Source organism: Brachyistius frenatus, unplaced genomic scaffold (assembly GCF_029030835.1).
Source record: "Brachyistius frenatus isolate BFR_SWC_R1_liver_20210118 unplaced genomic scaffold, ASM2903083v1 Contig_180, whole genome shotgun sequence".
NCBI lineage: Eukaryota > Metazoa > Chordata > Actinopteri > Embiotocidae > Brachyistius > Brachyistius frenatus.
In genome coordinates, this window is record NW_027210779.1 from 382,281 (window position 1) to 401,449 (window position 19,169).

Genomic DNA, 19,169 nt, shown 5'->3' on the forward strand with positions numbered 1-19,169 from the left:
TTGACCTCCTGATTACCATGTGAAATGTAATTTCTCTCTTCTCAAGCTGCAAGAGTCCATTCGGCGTCAGACAAACACCAGACGTTCGCTGCTCTCCGTCTGTCTGAGAGTTTGTTTTTAGTGTTTCTGGCACCGCTCCCACCACGACCACGAGAATGTAGAAGTCGAATAATGTGTCCAGATATGTTCTGAACTTTAAAAGTCGGAGAACTCGCGCGGTGTCGTAATGTCCTCAAAGTTTGTTGACGCAAACGACTCAAGTCTCGTGTCGTTAACACCGACGTAAACATTTCTGCAGCGTAAATTCTAATTTTATCAGGACAAAAAAATAAAAATAAAAAAAGAGGTGTGAGTGAAGGACATGCTGAAAATAGTGAGGAGGCTTTATATGAGGTGCAGGTGGAGCGGGGGTGGGGGAAGGCGTGGCGGGGGGGGGGGGGTGATTGATATGCATGAGGTCTTTTATTTGAAGTCCTGATTAGTAAAAATATGATTTTAACCGAAAGTGGAAGAAATTTAAACTTTTGACGCCAAAGAAAATAAAGAATGAAAAGTTTCTTTTGTAATTTAAATGTTTCATATTCTGTTCGTGTATTTTAATCTTCAGAGGACGACTTAACCTGAAAACCACCATCTACCGCAATAAAGGTGTCCGCTCCGAGAGGACAGAAAAAAAACACATGGCTGCTCTTTCATAACCTCTCCATTATGCTGCTAATAAAAGGAATAATGTGCAGCTTTATTGATCCCTGAAGGGATATTCTCTTTGTGCATGCATGAATACAGGAGGAGCCATTATGAGGAAAAAGGAGGGAGTCGTTCCAGAGCGGCCGTCAAACAGCATCTGTGTAGCTGAAGCTGGCCTCTCGCTAATCGGCCCAAGGACTCGTCTCAGAGAGGACAAGCTGCCTTTTGTCTCTGAACACTGTATCAACACCTGAGCGCTGTGTGGTGTGCAAATTTGGTGATGAAAGTGGCTGCTCCTCCCAGCGTTTCTCCAATCGGGGAGTCATATTTCCAGCGTTTATTCACGAGAAAACAGGCATATCATTTGAAACGCATTGCAGTGATTTAAAAGTCGGGTCGGAAGGACACCACCTAAACTAGGGATGGGTCACGAGGAGTCGTTTTAATCTCCAAAAATCGATTCGTACACGCGACTTTATTTCCCCTGTTTTTTTAACCGGCGCCCTGGTTGTAATGCGTTACTCCCGTCAGAAGGTGGCGACAACGCGCCTAAAAGCTGAAAGATCACGTTTGCGGGTTAAAAACTATCCCGGTGATTAGATGTCCCGGTGCGAACATGACGGAAACATGCAAAGACGACTACAGCCGTCAGAAAGTTGTTGTGTGGAACTCCTTCAAAACATGAATAACGAGGACGTGCAGGTAAAGTTAGCGTACAAAGTCTTCCACCGCCGAGCACATTCAACACCGAGCAATAATATTCGAAGGAAGAAATTTGAAGAAAAATCAAACAGTTCAGAGCGAATTTCGAATAGTAGTTTTGGACTGTGGCGCCATGGCAACAGGGTTCTCCAACACGATCGTAGCTCCCCACCACCACCGACAACAACCCAGCTAAACGGGAAGAGAACTGATACAGGTACACATCTGCAATGAGTTGATATCAACATCAGCCTGGACGACCTGTCAATCACATTCTTACACACACACACACACACACACACACACACACACACACACACACACACACACACACACACACACACACACACACACACACACACACACACACACACACACACACACACACACCAGCCATGATGTCACAGATCCACGAGGAAGGAACCAATCGACTAGAAGTATTTATATAATTCTGTTTTACATCAGTTACAGTTTTTCGGTCGTGGCAGACCGCCAACTCAGGTTTTTACAGCCAACTCAGGTTTTTACAGCCAAATCGGCCCCTTGCTGTTACCTCACATAAAAAAACAGACAACCCTGTGAGCTCCATGCAGTGAAGTTGGGTTTAAAAGATTTGGGAAAATTTGGCAAAAGAATAATTGGGGATTTAGCTTTTTGTCAGTTCGGCTCCAAATCTGTGGAACAAACTACCTGTTAGATATCAGGGAAGCTGCTCAGTTAATACTTTTAAAAGAAAGCTCAAAACATATCTCTTTACATTAAGCCTTTAACCAGCTACTCTTGAAGCTCTCTCGCACTTTGAACTACCGTGCCTTTAAAATGCATATTGCTTATTTTATATTTTAACTCTATTTGTGTTTAAATTCAAGCATTTTATCTGGGTTTTTTAAAATGCATTTTGTCTGTTTCTCATGCACCTCATTCCTTTTCTATATTTTTAAATGTTCCTTTGAATCTGTTTTTTTTATGTGAAACGCTGCATGTAATTCTCTTTTGCTGTAAAGCACTATGAGCAGCATTTCTGGTGTGAAAGGTGCTATACAAATATATTATATTATTATTACTGTTATTATCTATATCGGAACAGTCCTTAATATAGGAAGATATCATAAGAGCAGGCGTTAAGAGGGAAAAGCTGGGACGCAGGCGGCTCTACAGTGCGACTGAACTGCTCCACAAAGACAATATGGAGAAAACCGGGCTTCAATTTGATGAGAAAATTGCTGCCGAGTTATTCAGCGCGCAGGAGATTGTGGGTGTTCTTGTGTGTCAGCGTGCATGTAGGTGTGTCCCGTGTCGACAAATTAACCCACACTTATAAGATAAAAGCAGGTGTTTTCGTCTCTTGACGGTTACAGCTGCACGGATGAAAGCGTTGCATGTGTGAGACAAGCGTAAAGCTCTAATCCTGCTGCTCTCCCTCGCAGCAACCACATCCCCCTTTACTAATTTTCATTAAATCTGTCAAGAGTCGGATCAGCCGCGCTGCTTTCGCTCGTCAAGTCACCGTTGGAATCAAGCGCAACACGTCTGGGCGCGGCCGCCCCGTGGTGTTGTGCCCCCCGCCCCCTTCCCATTTCGGCCGGAGCGCTCCTGTGCGAGTGCAGAGGTTTTCTAAAAAAGACAGGAGCACGTGGTTTAATCCCATAATCTACTGGAAATGAAAATTAAATCATAAATCACGTAGTGAAACAAAGCAAATACACGCTAAGCAGGTGAATGAACCGTTGTCGAAAAGAAAAAGTAAACAGTGTGAATATTAAAAGGAGCAATCTGGGAAATTGAAGAGGGTAAAAGCTTATGAAGGGGCGGGTGGTGGTGGTGGTGGTGGGGAAACGAGCACAAAGAGGCCTGAAGCAGGTGGAGAAAGAAGACTGGCCATCTGGTCTTTATTGTTCTCTCTACCACTGACCCCTCCCTGAACACTACACACACTAGACACACACTAGACACACACACACACACACACACACACACACACTAGACACACGGCTGCAGACTGACCAGCGGGCGAGCACATGTTCGGGGTCGGGTCATGCTTCATGCATGGAAGGAAGGCTTCTCTCACTTCTCGTAAAACAACAGTACCAATGTGGGGGAATTCAGCATCTGGGATGAGCCAGCACTTCCTCTTCCTCTTCCTCTTCCTCTTCGCGTAGCCACATGCAGACAGATATACGTGTAATTCAATGTGATCACCGCAATATGAGCTTTAAAGCTTTCAAACGCGTCCCACCCGGGAACATAACTCGCTCTTTTTCCTTGACTATCTCCGCAGCCTCCGTTTAAGTTCGCTTGCTTTTCTTTTTTTTTTTTGACTTACGAGGTTTTTCCGCCCGTGCGGCGACAATAACGTCAGAAAGCTTTTGGAGACAAGTTAATGGATCCGAGTCTGCAGCGAGTCGCATCTGTCTGATGTGTCATTGCCACGAACCGACGACAAAATATGTTGGTCAGGAGAAGCTGGCGTGAGATCACTTGACGTCTTAAAAGTGGAAACCTGCAAAATAGAAATGGCAACACTCCCGAGACTGTCCGTGAAAAACCGGTTGGGGACGGGAACCGATGGCGTGTTTTATCCACCTGGTCGTCAGACGCCTCAGCAGTTTTATCGATCAGTACACCGATTTTCCACTTGTGTGTAGTGTCACATCTCCGGTGTGCCCTCTGAATGTAAATGTAGTAAAAGTATTTGCAAAAGTATATGAACGACGCAGCCAGTTGTTTATATGAACAGGTGGTTAAGAATTAACTCCTTCTTTTACTCTACATTTATTCTACATATACGTCTATTAAAAAAAGGCATTCAAATTCACGTCAGATACAGTGAAGATCTGAAGATAATCGTTAGCTGGAGCTGAAATGTGATGCTCTGCATATTATACAAATTCTTAATTAACCACATCACATCCAGTTTTAACATTTGTGAGGAAAGCAAAATGTCCCGTTTCTTTAAAAAAAGATTTGAGTTTTTTTATGTTTGATCTGAAAAATCCTATTTTCTGGTGACGGTGGAGAGATTGATTCTGGAACATGCTGCTTGGACTTCATGGAAATAAAGAGTCAATGGAGCAAGAATCTCTGGATGTCAAAGAGCAAAACGAACTGTTTTCGCGCTCATCGCGGTGACGAGTGTTGGGAGAGGCCCGTTCACGATCGTCCTGGGCTTTCCCTGCTCGGCTCACGCTCTTAAATCAGCCACAAGCAAAACACTGCGACCTCACGGCTTCGTGGCTTTTGAAATCATCCCTTGAGAGGAACACGGAGATTCCCCCTCCCCTCTATCTTAAAACTTGACGTGTCCCCGTTCGAACCCCCAGAATGATTTCCGTCCCGAAACCCGAACCCGGGCTGAGATTCGCAGCAATTTTACAAACGATAACTTAAAAGCACTTCTCCAAAATATTCCTTGACCTCTTGCTCCGCTTCTCCATTTATCATCTTCAAACAGCACCGAGTGTCCTCGAGCAGCTGACGGCTGAGGAGAAATGACTACAGTGATGCGCAAGGAGAAGGGAGAAGCCTGAGATAAGAAAGTAACAAGGAGACGGACACAGAGGGAACGAGTTAACAAATTATCTCCAAGGTCAAACTGACGCACAGTCGCCGAGATGAAACCTGTTTTTTTTACAGCATCACCTTCTTATTTCCTCTTATTAACTCCTTTCTTCATCACTTTCTGTTCTCGTCGTCTCTTCCTATCGGATTATTTAATATCGGCACCAAGATCCAGTTGGAGGTTCGTCACGATCAATAAACTTCATTTTATGTGTAAAAATCAGTCGACTGCCCATTTAAATCTCCATGTTTAACCCCCCCCCCCCACACACACACACACACGACAAGCACCAGGCCAACCTTTCTGTTTATCTGATCTCACACACACACACACACACACACACACACACACACACACACACACACACACACACACACACACACACACACACACACACACACACACACACACACACACACACACACGTTCTCTGGCATGACTGCTTTTCCTTCATTTCATTTTTATGTTTCTTTTTTTTTCCCCTCTAAATCCCGTCACATGAGAGTCATCAGGCAATCCTGTGTGTGTGTGTGTGTGTGTGTGTGTGTGTGTGTGTGTGTGTGTGTGTGTGTGTGTGTGTGTGTGTGTGTGTGTGTGTGTGTGTGTGTGTGTGTGTGTGTGTGTTTCACAGTTGTGACCTGGCCGACGGGCTTAGAAAGCTGCGACCCTTCTGCTTTAAGTGTGAAGTTACAGCTGACGGTCAGGTGTTAGTTACAATTGGTGAATTTTCAAGGTTCCCGTTTAGTGTGTTTGAAGCTCAACGGGTTCCATGATAACACGTAAATATTTACCGATCTCTCTCACATGCTTACGTGTGTGTGTGTGTGTGTGTGTGTGTGTGTGTGTGTGTGTGTGTGTGTGTGTGTGTGTGTGTGTGTGTGTGTGTTGTGTTGTGGAGCCCCCCCCCCCCCCCAGTAACAGTAATCCGACACGCAGAGTTTCACAACAACCCCTCGGAGAGGAAAAGCTGCGCTCTGACCCCTCCGGCTCCTTCATCGTACTCTCTCTGGGTTTCTTTTCGCTCCTTACGGGAAAAACAACAACCCAGGAGGACGGTACAGAATCTGGAAACAGCCAACAGGGCTCCGTTAGCTCTACTTACGCTTGTCACGACACCATACGGTACTAAATAGCGCAGAAAATCCCTGATTCTTAATACAGAGGCCCAAAAAAAACATGAAACAATGAAATGAGTGTGTTTCACCCTGCACTCCCTTTTGTTTGGGGGCGAGGGGGAGGAAGGGCAGGATGGAGGCTTTAAGTAATAAAATACATTACTGTTAAGTCAAACAAAAACAAAAATACTGTGCCTGAAACTAAAAACCTATTTTATGGTGGCAAAGCATTTTATACAGAACTGAACAGTCCTGCTGCCTCAAATATGAACACAAGAATACAAAAACAGTGAAATGTTTCCTTTGAATATTTAAAACAAACCGTACAGTTTAATAAAAACGTAACTTGCACGTCCGTTTGTAAGCTGTTTAAATGATCTGTCTTTATTTGATGACTTCGATACCTTTATTGAATACCAATTTGATCAAATTCGTTTTAAGATAAGGAAAATGGCCATCTCTGCAGTAATATTGTTTCTCACTGTTGAACTTATATTTCTTATCTCTCTCTCTCCCCTTCAGACTTTGTCACGGCGCCTCCTCCCTTCAACTCTCTCTTTCTCTTTCCCCGTCTTTGTCTCTACTTTGTCTCACCTTGAAAGAGTCCCGTCCCCCCGAGTGTCGGGCTCAAGAGTCAATTTTCAGCTTCAGAGGGTGTGAGAGAGAAAAGCAGAGAAACGCTGCGATGGCCGAGGGAAACGGAGAGTTTGGATCAGGTGGACCAGAGGAAGTCCGACATCAAGCGGGAGGGGTCGAGACAAAAGAAGAACCTAAACTTAACGAACGGAGCCCAAACAGAAAAGAGGTGTGTGAAATTGAAAAATGACTATTTGAATCCAAGAATGAACACGCAGACGAGAATATAAAAACCCTGACCGGACATTTCAGGCCGGTTTCTGTTCGTCTTATTTACTCGCTTCCATGGAGGTACGGAGGTACGTAAACCCGCAGTTGATTCCCCGTCATAACCTTGTTTGTTTCCAGTGACCTGCCCTGTGGTTGCGAGTCAACAAAAGTCAGTCTAAATGTTTTGGTGACCCTCCCTCCCCCTCCCCCGGTTCCTGTCACCAGAATCCACCCCACACCCTCTCTCCACCATTTCGTATTCCACATCCACCCACCCACCCATCCATCCATCCACCCACCCACCCAGCCTCCCCCTCCGCCGTGACCCCAACGTCCCCCCCCCCCCCCGGGGGGGGGGCTTTGTGGGGGTCTGGGAATGTGTCTCCTTCAGACTGATGGCACGTCACAGTCTCTGAATACTTTTATCTCCATGTTAATTTAAAAAAAAAAAAGCCACACCGGTTATCTCGGTTACTGCGGTCCAATTGGGTTTGAGTGTCCTTAATTCTCCTCCTCAACTAAAACCTCAACACGAATACATATCTGTCCGTCCCCCATCGGTACCGACGCCGCATTCAATCGGGGAGTTTCTTCAGTCTGGTAAACCACAGCAGCTGTTGTGTTCCCGAGTACTAACAATCACTTTCTGTAAGTGCAAAGTTGAAAGCAACAGGAGGCAGATCTCTAATCTCCCTTTCCTAATCGACAGGAAGTCGTGTTTGTTGCACTCTCGGGGCGCAAACAACCGTAAACGAGCATGTGAGCGATCACAGGACGCACAACTTAGAAACTCAAAACAGCGGGGAAAAAAAAGTCATCGTCTCAGGGCAGATTTTGTATGAATATACGCCACTTTTAAGATTTCTTCTTGCAAGCCGACACCGATGTGTAGCAGTTAAAACTCGAAGCCGTCACACCCCCGCGGTGCACAAGCAGCGCCGCGTGTTATATTTCCTGGTTGTTGTTTTTTGAGGAAGAAAAGAAATTTCCACGACGGAAACGAGACCTCCACTGAAGAAACCACCGTCCCCGTCTGACGCTCGATCTCTGGGGAACGCTGCTCTCCTCGAAGCCGCGAGCGGCGGGAGATTTTGCACGGGGATCCGTCACAGAAAAGACAGACTAAGACCCTGTTTCCACCTGGTGTTATCAATCCGTCCAGTCACATTAGAAAAAGGCTTTCACGAGAAGAATCAAATACCAAATCCTTTTTTTCCCCTCTCGTCTTACAGAGTCCGCTTCTAGTTAACTTCAGCAATTAAAAAGTCTCAAACAAAAACAAAAAAGATCCTGTCGAGATTTTTTCCGATCGCAAAGATCCCGGAGGGACCCGACACGTAGCCGAAAGGACAGCGAGGAAGCCGCAGACCGCACCGATGACATCATCCATTAGTTTCTCGGGAATAGAGCGAGACATGACCGCATCCCGACGCTATGCCAGACCGCGGCTGGATGTGAGATGCAGTCTGTTTGAGTGTGCGGCAATCTTATAACGCAGCATTTAAGACCGCAGTGCACCCTTTAAATGGCCTTCTTCCCCCCTCTAAATATTAAACATTTACCATCCACCTGTTTCGATACAGTTGCACAAAAAAAAAAAAAAAAAAAAAAACGACCTCGTCGTCTCTGCTTTTGGAGTTTGGTGAAGAGTTGCTGCTTTCTGGCACAAACACATTCCTGCGATGACGTCCCCCCCCCCCCTCTCCAAAAAAAAAGCCAAACAGATTCTCGCCTGATGATCGGAGACGATCAAACGACACCGACTTACAAACAGAACTCGGCTGCTCCCCGTTTTCTGCGATCGCTTCTTTTCATCTTTTACGTTTCTGGGTGGATGCCGTCGGACGTTCACAGCGTTTGCACGGTTTTAAAATTGATTCCACGAGCAAAACTTAATTCATCACGAAAACCTAAATACACTTTCTGCAAGACTTCGATGTTTCCTGTCCGTAAAGTGACCTTTTTAATTAAAGGCAAAATGCAACAAAGAAATACTCGAATGCACGCGTGAACAACAATTCCCCTGCAGTCCACACAAAAGCATAAATATACATAGAAATATAACTCTCTTTGCACATTAAAAGGAGCGAGGAGAAATGAAATATTTGATATGAAATGTGTCATAAGACCTGAAAAAAAAACATCCCAACTTTGAAGTGGATGCTGAGTGGAAGTGACTCAAGATAACCTCATCTTTGACTGCTCTCCTTTTCTCTCCTTCATCTTCCACTTTCTCCCCGAACCGAACAACGACTCCTCTCTGTTCTCAAAACTCTCCTGCGTGAATGCGTGTGTGTGTGCCTATGTAAGTGTGTGTGTGTGTGTGTGTGTGTGCGTGCCTGTGTAAGTGTGTGTGTGTGTGTGTGTGTGTGTGTCATGGAGCCACAATGGAGGAGCTGCTCACATCTGTTTGGGAAAGTCCAACAATGGTGGAGGAGTGAAAGACAGGAGAGAGAGAGAGAGAGAGAGAGAGAGAACACACTCCCGAATTATCTCACTCCTTCTTGCAACAACAACCACTCCTTCTACACCCCTACACACACACACACACACACACACACACACACACACACACACACACACACACACACACACACACACACACACACACACATCACTCACATGTCACACACACACACACACACACAAAAACGAACTACCCCCGGGACTTCAGCCTATTGACGAAACTAAACACTTGCACAAGAGCGTGTGTGTGTGTGTGTGTGTGTGTGTGTGTGTGTGTGTGTGTGTGTGTGTGTGTGTGTGTGTGTGTGTGTGTGTGCATGTAAGTGAGGTGTGGGGGACCCCAAGGGGAGGAGGGGGGAGGGAAAGGGGGGACAGACAGAGGGGGAGACTGAGGGGAGGACGACTGAGGCGAACTCTCTGCTCATTAGGCCCTGAAATATTCCATTCTTTCCACCGAATCAGGGTTTTTCTTTTCTTTCGTGTAAGGAGGGTGCAGCTGTTGTGTGTGTGTGTGTGTGTGTGTGTGTGTGTGTGTGTGTGTGTGTGTGTGTGTGTGTGTGTGTGTGTGTGTGTGTGTGTGTGTGTGTGTGTAATGCCGTGATGGTCACTCACAGCTGCTCCAGACCATCATACTGTTGAAACTCAACCCAACGCGGTGCGCACACAGTTTTGTTGTTGTTGTTGTTGTTGTTGTTGTTTAAATCGAAGCGACTCTCCATTCAACATCTCGTCCGCGTCAGAGAATTTATTCAGAAAACAACCCGACGAACAACATCGGCGGTTTTGTTGTGGCGACTCTCTGCTCAGATGTTACTGGTTAGGTCTCGATGCTGCGATCCAGATGTGAGCGGAACGAGCATCCTCATCCCCCCCGAGAGGTACAAACAGCGCTCCAACGAGTTGTGCGATTCCACCTCGAATGTAAACGTTTGAGCCGTGCGTGTCGTTCAAATTGAAATCAACAAGGCAACTAATTAACTTTCTCTTTTTTTACTTATTAAAGTTTGCTTATCACTCTGTTTGTGCTCTTTTTTGGGGGGGGAGAGGAAGGGGGGGTAAAAGCTCTGTTTTACAGCTGCGCCGTCACGGGTCGCTGGATCCGTTCGGAAAACTCTTAACTGGGCCAAATACGAGTCCACAGATCTACTCCTGTGAAAGAAGTCACATTTCAGTGCAGCTGCACTGGATTCATCAAAGCCACGTTGACAAAATAAAAGTGCCGCGGGGCCTACTGTTGAGTAACATTTATTCACATAGCTGAGCTCCACCCAAAACCAGCCGAATAAGTTTATTTTAATGCGAACAATAAGAAATTGATATTCAACACAGATTTTGTATCGCAACAGCACGCGCTGTTTTTTTTTTTTTTTCTCTCTCTGCGCTTTTAATTTGAAAAGTTGTGGAATTCAGACGACCGTCGGTGTCACCGGATCGGTCGTCCAATCTTTAAACCGGCCGCGTCGATAGCAGCGCCCTCTTGGACGGACGTATGCCTCGGCGGCCCGCCCAAAGTGAGCCCACGTGTGGGAAGCGAACCATCTACTCAGAACCGGGTCGCGCTCTTCACCGCTGGATCGAGAGCTAAAGGTTGGAGACCCCTGATGCAACGTACGACTGCGTCATCCAAAATTAAATCTTCCAATCTGTCAACTTTCAGAGAAAAGAAACGAGCACCAAGACGGTCGAACCTTCCCCGCTGGGGTCGGACACGTGACAGTTACCTTCCTACGGAGAGACGAGGCCAACACTCGGCTCCTGCACCGTGAAAACACACAGATGGGGTCTTTGAGTTCCCCTTATTGCATATTTCCCTCATATTGACCTAAATAAAATCTTGTGTCAACATCTGGCAGGCGGTTTGTTGGACGACAGCAGGGTCACACAGGAGGGGGGGGGGGGATCCGCGGGCCAAATTCGGACCGCACCTTCTTTGCCAGGGTCTTGTCTACGAAGAATAACGGTACCCTCTCTCTGTCCTACGTCACCGACTTCGGGCTGCGAGTCGAGACAGAGACGAATGTTTATGACGATAATTTCTGCAAAGTAATCAAACGACGCCGATTTGAGAGTAGTGTTTTGATATTTTATTTTAGATTTAGAACGTTTAATTTCCGTAAAAAAAATGTACCGAATTTGAACTAAATGTGATTTCACACAAGATGAACGTTTTATTTTTGTCCCTCCATCCAGATTAATTGTTGGTCCTTTATTTGGGCACCTCGACTCTTATCTCCTATAATATTGAGTTCATTGTGTGAGAAGAAGTGCTGAGACTTTTTCTAGTTCACACAGGTCTGTTGATAAAGGTGGGGTTTTTTTTGTTTTTTTTTTATATATAAAAGCTTTTTGATCATGATTAGCAACACCCAGGTGGCAAAACAGCAGATTTCACATCAATGTACTACCTGTTAAAGTGCCACAGTACCGTTTTAGTGCCAGTTATTACACTCTGCTGTAAGTTTTATAGCTCTAAACCTCCAATGAAAAGCCAAAACACGACAATCGTGCACAATGCATCATCTCCCAGCCCACCCCGGGTCTTACCCGTGTCCTGTCTGAACTGGTGCATGGACTGGAGATCGATGATGTACGGCGAGAGCCGGCTGTCCACCTGGCCGAGGACCACGCTCCCTCCGCGGGGGTCGCTGCTCCGGATGGCCGCCTCTATCTGGTGGGAGACGGCGGGGCTGTAGGGCCGCCACCGGCCGTGCTCGTTCAGCCATTCCCACACCACCACGGCAGAGGCCAGGAGCATGTTGTTACTGTTAGCCCTGAGGGAGGAAATTAGTCATGAGATAAAAAAAAAAAAAAAAAAACACAGTCTGGAAGAAGAGCTGAACCCCGTCGGATGATGTGAACGGGAGGAGAGGGGGTGGTGGTAGGGGTAGGGGTGGTGGTGGTGGTGGTAGGGGGTCGGGGAGGGGGGGTGTTAGCCTCAATACCGCCCGGCTGCTGGAAGCAGAGGCCGAACACAGTAAACAAGGTGCCTTCCGCACACAGCAGGCTCTTTATCTCGGTATCAGTTTGAATCTCGCCCTGTCTCGGTGTCTGAGCGCCTCTCTCCCCCTCGCGATGAACCACTAAAGGCCGAGGTGTGTCCCGGAGCGGAAAAAAACAAAAGCCAGGTCTGGTTGTCTTACATGGAGCCGCGGCGGAGCTAACGCCGGGAGAAGGCGACACATTCTCCGACGAAGATCCGAGCTCCTCGCATGGCCACCGGGGGGGAGGTGACGGAAATCGCGGTTCCCCTCCGCTTTGGCTCCGACCTTCCTTGGTTTGTAACGCCGTGTAATGCCGGCGCTTGGAGCAGCCCCGGAGCGCACGGAGACGACAAAGCGGCCTGGATGTTGTGCTTTCTGTTTGGCTCCAGACGCGCCGATAGCCAGGATTTTTTTTTTTTTTTTTTTTTTTTTTTTAACAGCCACGGCCTTTAACGTTCATCGGGAGGGGAAATGTCCTCGGTGTCGCCTAAAAAAAAAAAATAATTAAAAAAATAAAAATAAACAAAACGCTTCTGCGGTTCCTTTCTCGGGGACGTGTCGGCATTTAAAACCCGGAGCAGGGACCAGCCTCGGCGGGGACGATGGGAGCAACAGCCGGAGTGTGTGTGTGTGTGTGTTTTTCTATTTTTTTTTTTTCTTCCTCTCGTAGTTTGGGGCGTAGCAAAACGAAATGTTGGGAAAAGTAATTGCTTCCAACAGCGCAACCTCAGTAGTGACCGAGCCGGAGCGACCCATCAGAACAGGTTCAACCGGTCCGGATCTCCGGCAACGCTGCAAGAACCAGAAGGAACCAAAAAAGAAACCTGCGCCTTCTGGGCTCCCAATACTTTTTATATTCCGTTATTACATTTTTATTTTTTTTAAACTAATATCCCGTCAAATTTAAAAGTCTTTAATATAGTTTTCATACCGACACTTTGGTGCCCTCGCGTCTGTTTATTTATTTACTTTTTTTTACAACATGTTAAGACTCGGAATAATAATAAAAAAAAAAACCATTCACACCTGTTGATGGGATCTTCTGCGTCCAAGTCCGACACGTTTGGAGCAAAATCCAGGAACCACAACGAAACCACTTCATGAATGAAATCTACCTTTTCGGCTCCACCATGGCTCCTTTCTGTCTCTCCCTCCTCTGACCCCACAAAGAAAGAAAGAAAGAAAGAAAAAAATCCTTCTTCTTTGTGCTTAAAATATTTAAAGAAAAATACACAATCCACACAGAGAGGAAACGCAATCCCTCTATTGGGTTATTAAGGGTTGGAAAAAGGTGCGCCCATGGTGCCCTGAAATAAACTCTTCCATGTTTATTCCCTTTTCTATCCCTTCGCGTCCATCTCCACTTTGTCGGAGGAAAAGTTGGTATAAAGCTGCAGCTCCTCGGTCCCCCCCCCCCAGACCCACCCGTGCCCCCTACGACCAATAGAAATCGGGGCTCCCAACACATGCCATGCCATCGCCATGCAACACTATCTATTGATTGAACCCTGTGGTGTGACCTTGTTTTTTTCTGCTTTGACCTTTTTTTTTTTTTTTTAAGTTATTATTATAGAGCTGCACTTGCATTGCACGCTTGTCCAAATGAAATATGACACAATGCATGTTTTTTTTTTTTAATATATATATTTAAATCAGTGTTGCAGTGAAATTAAAACGTAACTTTCCTTTTCGGGCCACTTTGGAGATTCACTGGTTGGTCACATGCTGCCGCCTGGTGGACAAGTCAGAAATTTCACTTTGGGCGGGATAAAGGCAAAATATGGAGAAAAAAAAAGACATAAATAAAAATATAATAAAAGCAGAGATACCCAAATACATTTTTATAAAAAAAAATATTTGCTAAGAATACGTTTAAACGAGTTTTAAAAGAGGACGCTTGACGTGATGCCCGATTCCCAGTGGACGTTTATTTGTATTCGAGGCTCCTACTCGTCTTTCTCTTGACCTCCTTGTTCCTGTTTACCGTATCAGAGTTTATCTTTTTAATATAAACACCGAAATAAATAAATAAAAACATCACGTGCGGACGGAACACAACGATTTAACCAAATATGACGTCATGAGCCATCATCTCAGGCTCCATAGCTCAGGGGTTAGAGCACTGGTCTTGTAAACCAGGGGTCGCGAGTTCAAATCTCGCTGGGGCCTGCGAGTTATTTTTGATTTAATTTTTTTATGTGGATATGATTATACTGAAATTACAACAAACCTATGATTATTTTTTTTACGACATATCGATTATACATAGAACACACGGCTCACCATTCTTTTTAAACTGGAATTAACTGTCTGTTTAGAAATATTTCATTTTAGATGTTTGAAATAAGTGAATTTAGTCCTGTAATGAATTATAATAATTTTCCCCAGCGGGTAAATTTCCTGAAATAAATGGAGAACCATTTTGACAACGTGAAAAGTACCAGCTGTTCAGCAGTCCTGTGGAGAGCCAATGGCGTCGCTCCATTCTACTCAGCCAATCGTGGCACTTCATTCCAATTTCAGATGACGTCGGGCGCTGACAACAATGCTCGTCTTGTAAATTTGATGATTTTCTTTGTGGATGTCATGACAACGAACTTATAAAATGCCGTTTACAGCAAAAGACCGCGTAAAGCTAAAGTAAAGTTAATGGTAATTAACGTGTTAGTACGTATTATTTAATATAAGAGACGGACAGACTGGCATGTTAATTGACAATATTATCAACATTACCGAGGATTCACAGAGCCCGGATAGCTCAGTCGGTAGAGCATCAGACTTTTAATCTGAGGGTCCAGGGTTCAAGTCCCTGTTCGGGCGCTCGTCCTTTTTCTCCTTTTACTGCTTACAAGCCTGCCATTTTATCGTGAAATCCAAAAGGCAACCCGGTAATCCTAACGGACGCAGTCCCACATTTATAATTACAGCAGAAGAGCTTAAGTCGTGAGCAATTGCATGACACAGGAAGGCAAGCAACCTGGCAAATTTATTAATGATTTACAATAAAATAATTTACAAATATGCTTTAAAAAAAAAAAGGCTGTAAAAAGTTTTGTTTTTTTCCTACACTTACATTTATTTATTTTAATGTGGATTTATTCATGATATAGTAAACACTTTACAGCACTGCAGAATAGTGGGGCTGTATTCATATATATCATCCTGCTACTGGGGTCGAAACCAACCTGGATGGTGACTATTTCTTTAAACCATGTCAAAATCATCTTAAACAGTGCTAAGCCCGGGATGCAGCAACAGTGTCTTTGTAAAATCCCCACAAATGACTGAAAAGAACCAAGCAGGCCTTTCTTACAGCACAATATAATATATAGCGAAACCTTGACATTTTCAGCGTGTCATAAGAGGTGTTATTGTTGTCGTTGGCGGTTCTCTTCTTTTTCTTTGGACTTCGCTTTCCAGCAGCTGATGCAAACAGCCAGCACCATAATCAGCAGCCCGGAGCCCACACAGAGACAGTACCAGTGGTGGAAGGGAAACCGAGGGAAATCTGGACCTGAAGACAAATGAAGCTGAGGCTTTTTTCTGCTTGATTAATTTATTATTATTATTATTATTATTATTATTATTATTATTATTATTAATCAACTGAGAAATCCCAAATCTGTAACTGATTTGTGCCAAGAAATAACAATCCCCAAAAAGGTGAGTTTTAACTTTGTTGTAACACTTTGGGATCTTTTCCATTCGTGCTTCTTGCACATAGAAATACACATTAAGACATGCAGGCGAAAAACCCAAAGATACCTACTAGCTACTGCTAGTACAGGGTGCACCTACTGTGCATACGGGAGAGAAACATGCAGGGAAATCTACAGCTTTAACTGAAGGTTAAGGAAGTCATTGAGTATGACAGATTTAATTGCCTGAATATATAAAGCTGTTTTCATTGTGATTGGCATGTAAACTTGTCTGAATTAAAAAAAAAAATCTGAAAAATCTCAGAACAGGATTTTCTATCACAAAACGACTCACCCTGAATTATGGTTCCGCTCCCAACCACTAAACAACTGTTCGCATTGCCCATGCAGTAGTACAGCCCCAGGTCCTTTTCCTCAAAGCCAGAGATGCTCAGAGCCAGAGACCGGTTCCTCAAGCTCACCGAGTGACGAGAGCTGACCTGGAACTCTGAAAAAGATCACATGTAGTCAAGTCATACTCGCTGCAGCTGCGTGTTTTAAATCAGCATCTGAAATTGTGTCCTACTCAGGACTGGGTGTCCCTCTTTGAGGCTGGTGCAAAGGACCACAGTGGGCGTCAGATCCGGGTTGTGCTTCAGCCATGTTGTATCGTAAAGGTAGGAGATGTTACAGGCCAGAGTGACTGTCGAACCGAACTGGATGTGTTGGACCTCCGCAGCCGGCACGAACAGCATCCGAAACCCGGTCACGGTGATGAACCCTAGACGGAGTCAAAATGGAAGTCCACATAAACAATATGTATTTTTTTTTTTTTTTAATTTATATATTACAACAAAAACGTGAAATACAGTACACACGCTTTGGCCTGTCTAGGCGTGACAGTCACACGTTTTCCTGTTGTGGACAAAAATTAAAGCCCACTGCAATACGTAGAGCCGTCTAATTTACAGGAAAATTTAAATTATAGTTAAGAAACAACTAAAAAAAAAGCGTTGTCACCTCCTGGATTCGAACCTTATCGTCCAGCATGGCAATACCGCCAAAAAAAAAATCAACCAGTCAACGTTGCAGTTTTCCATCCACGGTGACGCAAACTTGTATTTTTTTTTATGTAGTGAAGACTTATAAAAGAATTTGTCCAATAGAGCTCATTTTGATGGATGTCAGCTGCAAAGAAGCTACAGACTCTAAGACGTGGATCCTTCACACACGCAGCACAGAAGATCCAGACATCCATTAGTGTCACCAACTATCTGACTATCTGAGTTATGTTGCTGAATAACAGACAGAAAAGGGTTTCTGCGGGGAGTTTTCCTCCTTCTGGTGTCCCTCGGGGATCAAACTTAAGTTCCTACTGTTTCCTTTTTTACACTCATTCAAAGGGCCACTTGTAAGACTTCGAATTTTGCCATTATGCAGACGACACTCAATTTTCTCTGAAACTTAAATATCATGCCACATCTTTCAAGTTCAACGGCAGATGTCACATAATTTCTTACCTTTAAAAGTAATTCTAAATTTGTAGATCTTTTCATGTGCTGCCACTCGTGTTATCTCTGACAGTATCCCAAGTACTGTAACTCCAAAAAAAAGCAAGATAAAACCGAACTGCTGTCACAACAGTCAGCACAGACAAAAAAAACAAAAAAAAATCCATCTGTAAACACATCCTTGTGATCATCGCTCCGTGTCTGTCAGTCCACTTGATTTTAGTTTCATCTTTTATAAAGCGGAATTTCTTCATCTATGAATGAAGCTTATTTTTCTGCCTGTAATCTTAATTTCTTAGTGTGCTATCTGGCACATTTTCTTTACTCACCGACAAGAATCGTCGTACTCCAGGAAGACTTCATCTTCTCGTACCTTTATTTTTGTCTGTCCTTGCCAGCAGTGAAACTTCAGTCTCTCAGACCACAGAAGACTTCCTTTAACTGCCGAAACACTATTTTCCGCGGTCAGCCCACTTCTGTATTTTGACCAAATCTCTTCACCGGTAACCTTTTTCAATTCAGCTATGATGCTAGATTTCCATCTTCCTTTACAGCTGAAATAACCGGACTGTGTATCTGAGGGTACGTTGCTGCACTTTTACTGATTTGTTTATGATGTTTTTTCTGAATTTGATCTTTAAGTTAAGATTATTATTTTTTTTTTACTTACATGTTTTATTTGTGGTAATCTCCTGCAGCCTGTTTAGATTTCTACTGTTCTATTTGTCTACACAACTAAAATGTTATAAATTCAAGTGTTGACTGTATTAACTGTGTTGACTGCGTTGATGACGACAAAGGGAAGTAACAACCACAAAATTGACAGGTATTCTGAAAAAACACTTCATCCTGGGTGGCACAGCACAACATGTGTCACTTCTGTGTGAAACCCAGAGAGACAATGGAGGCATGTAACAAAGCGAAAAGTCTTTGGTTCGGGTTTGAACTGTTTATCAGAACAATGTCTCCCAAAAACGTGACAAAAAAAAAGAAAAAAAAAAAGAGACTGCTGTGCTTTTTGTTTGTTTTGTTTGCATGCTAGCTTTGTGCCTTTTTGTCTTTTTGTTCCTTTGTGTTTGAGTCGGTAAGTTTCCTTTTTTATTCATTTTTAAGCGCCAAAAGGTTGAATATGCTCAATTTCAATCACATTTTGCTGAACTGTGAGGTGGAAATAGAATTCAGATCTTTTACGATGTGGAAAGTACCCTAACGGAAAAAAATATATATATATATATACTCCATTACAAGTAAAAGTGTTGTATTAGTACAGAAATGTTAGCAGTAAAATGTTGTTAAAAGTATGAAAGTCTTGGTTTGGTCTTATTATGTTTGACATCATTAGATTAATAATGGTGAAGCATCGGTGCGTCAGCAGCATGTGAGTGTTGTAGCTGCTGCAGGTGGAGCTCATTTGAACCACTTTATATCCAGCAGATAAATGCGAGGGGTCATCAGATGATTACTGGGAGAGGAAAGACCAAAAAACTCAATTCTGATTCGCAAATATGTGAATCTTTGAATTTCGGTGAGATATCGGATCATTTCAACACTTAATACCTCAGAACTTAAACGTACTTAGTTACTATGCAGCACAAGTCATATCATATATTACACATTTTAAAAGGCATGGCAAGGGAAGTTTATTTGTTGAGCACATTTCAACA

The 19,169-nt window shown here is 44.1% G+C and overlaps 2 protein-coding genes, 2 non-coding genes and 1 gene segment (V, D, J or C); 2 read left to right on the forward strand and 3 right to left on the reverse strand.

Annotated features, from left to right (window-relative positions):
* LOC138632324 (E3 ubiquitin-protein ligase DTX4-like) overlaps positions 1 to 13,471 on the reverse strand; it is a 33,048-nt gene extending 19,577 nt beyond the window's left edge. Inside the window, exons 1-3 of one of the 2 annotated variants that reach the window (XM_069717822.1) lie at positions 13,383 to 13,471; positions 12,516 to 12,843; positions 11,920 to 12,146 (exon numbers count right to left, since the gene is read on the reverse strand). In XM_069717822.1, the coding sequence (XP_069573923.1) occupies positions 11,920 to 12,146; positions 12,516 to 12,517 (229 nt within the window). In that variant the 5' untranslated portion in view covers positions 12,518 to 12,843; positions 13,383 to 13,471. The remainder of the gene's footprint in view (positions 1 to 11,919; positions 12,147 to 12,515; positions 12,844 to 13,382) is intronic. The other variant, XM_069717823.1, reaches the window with a different exon arrangement.
* Positions 1 to 19,169, reverse strand: part of LOC138632312 (high affinity choline transporter 1-like) — a 243,151-nt gene that overhangs the window by 65,517 nt on the left and 158,465 nt on the right. The gene's annotated exons all lie outside the window — the stretch shown is intronic.
* Positions 14,453 to 14,525, forward strand: trnat-ugu (transfer RNA threonine (anticodon UGU)). Its single transcript has one exon. It is a non-coding gene; the product is annotated as a tRNA-Thr (tRNA).
* Positions 15,104 to 15,176, forward strand: trnak-uuu (transfer RNA lysine (anticodon UUU)). Its single transcript has one exon. It is a non-coding gene; the product is annotated as a tRNA-Lys (tRNA).
* On the reverse strand, positions 15,440 to 17,988 carry LOC138632299 (Ig kappa chain V-V region T1-like). The segment is given in 4 exon segments: positions 15,440 to 15,870; positions 16,350 to 16,502; positions 16,581 to 16,775; positions 17,835 to 17,988. Coding segments are annotated over 4 exon segments (528 nt in total).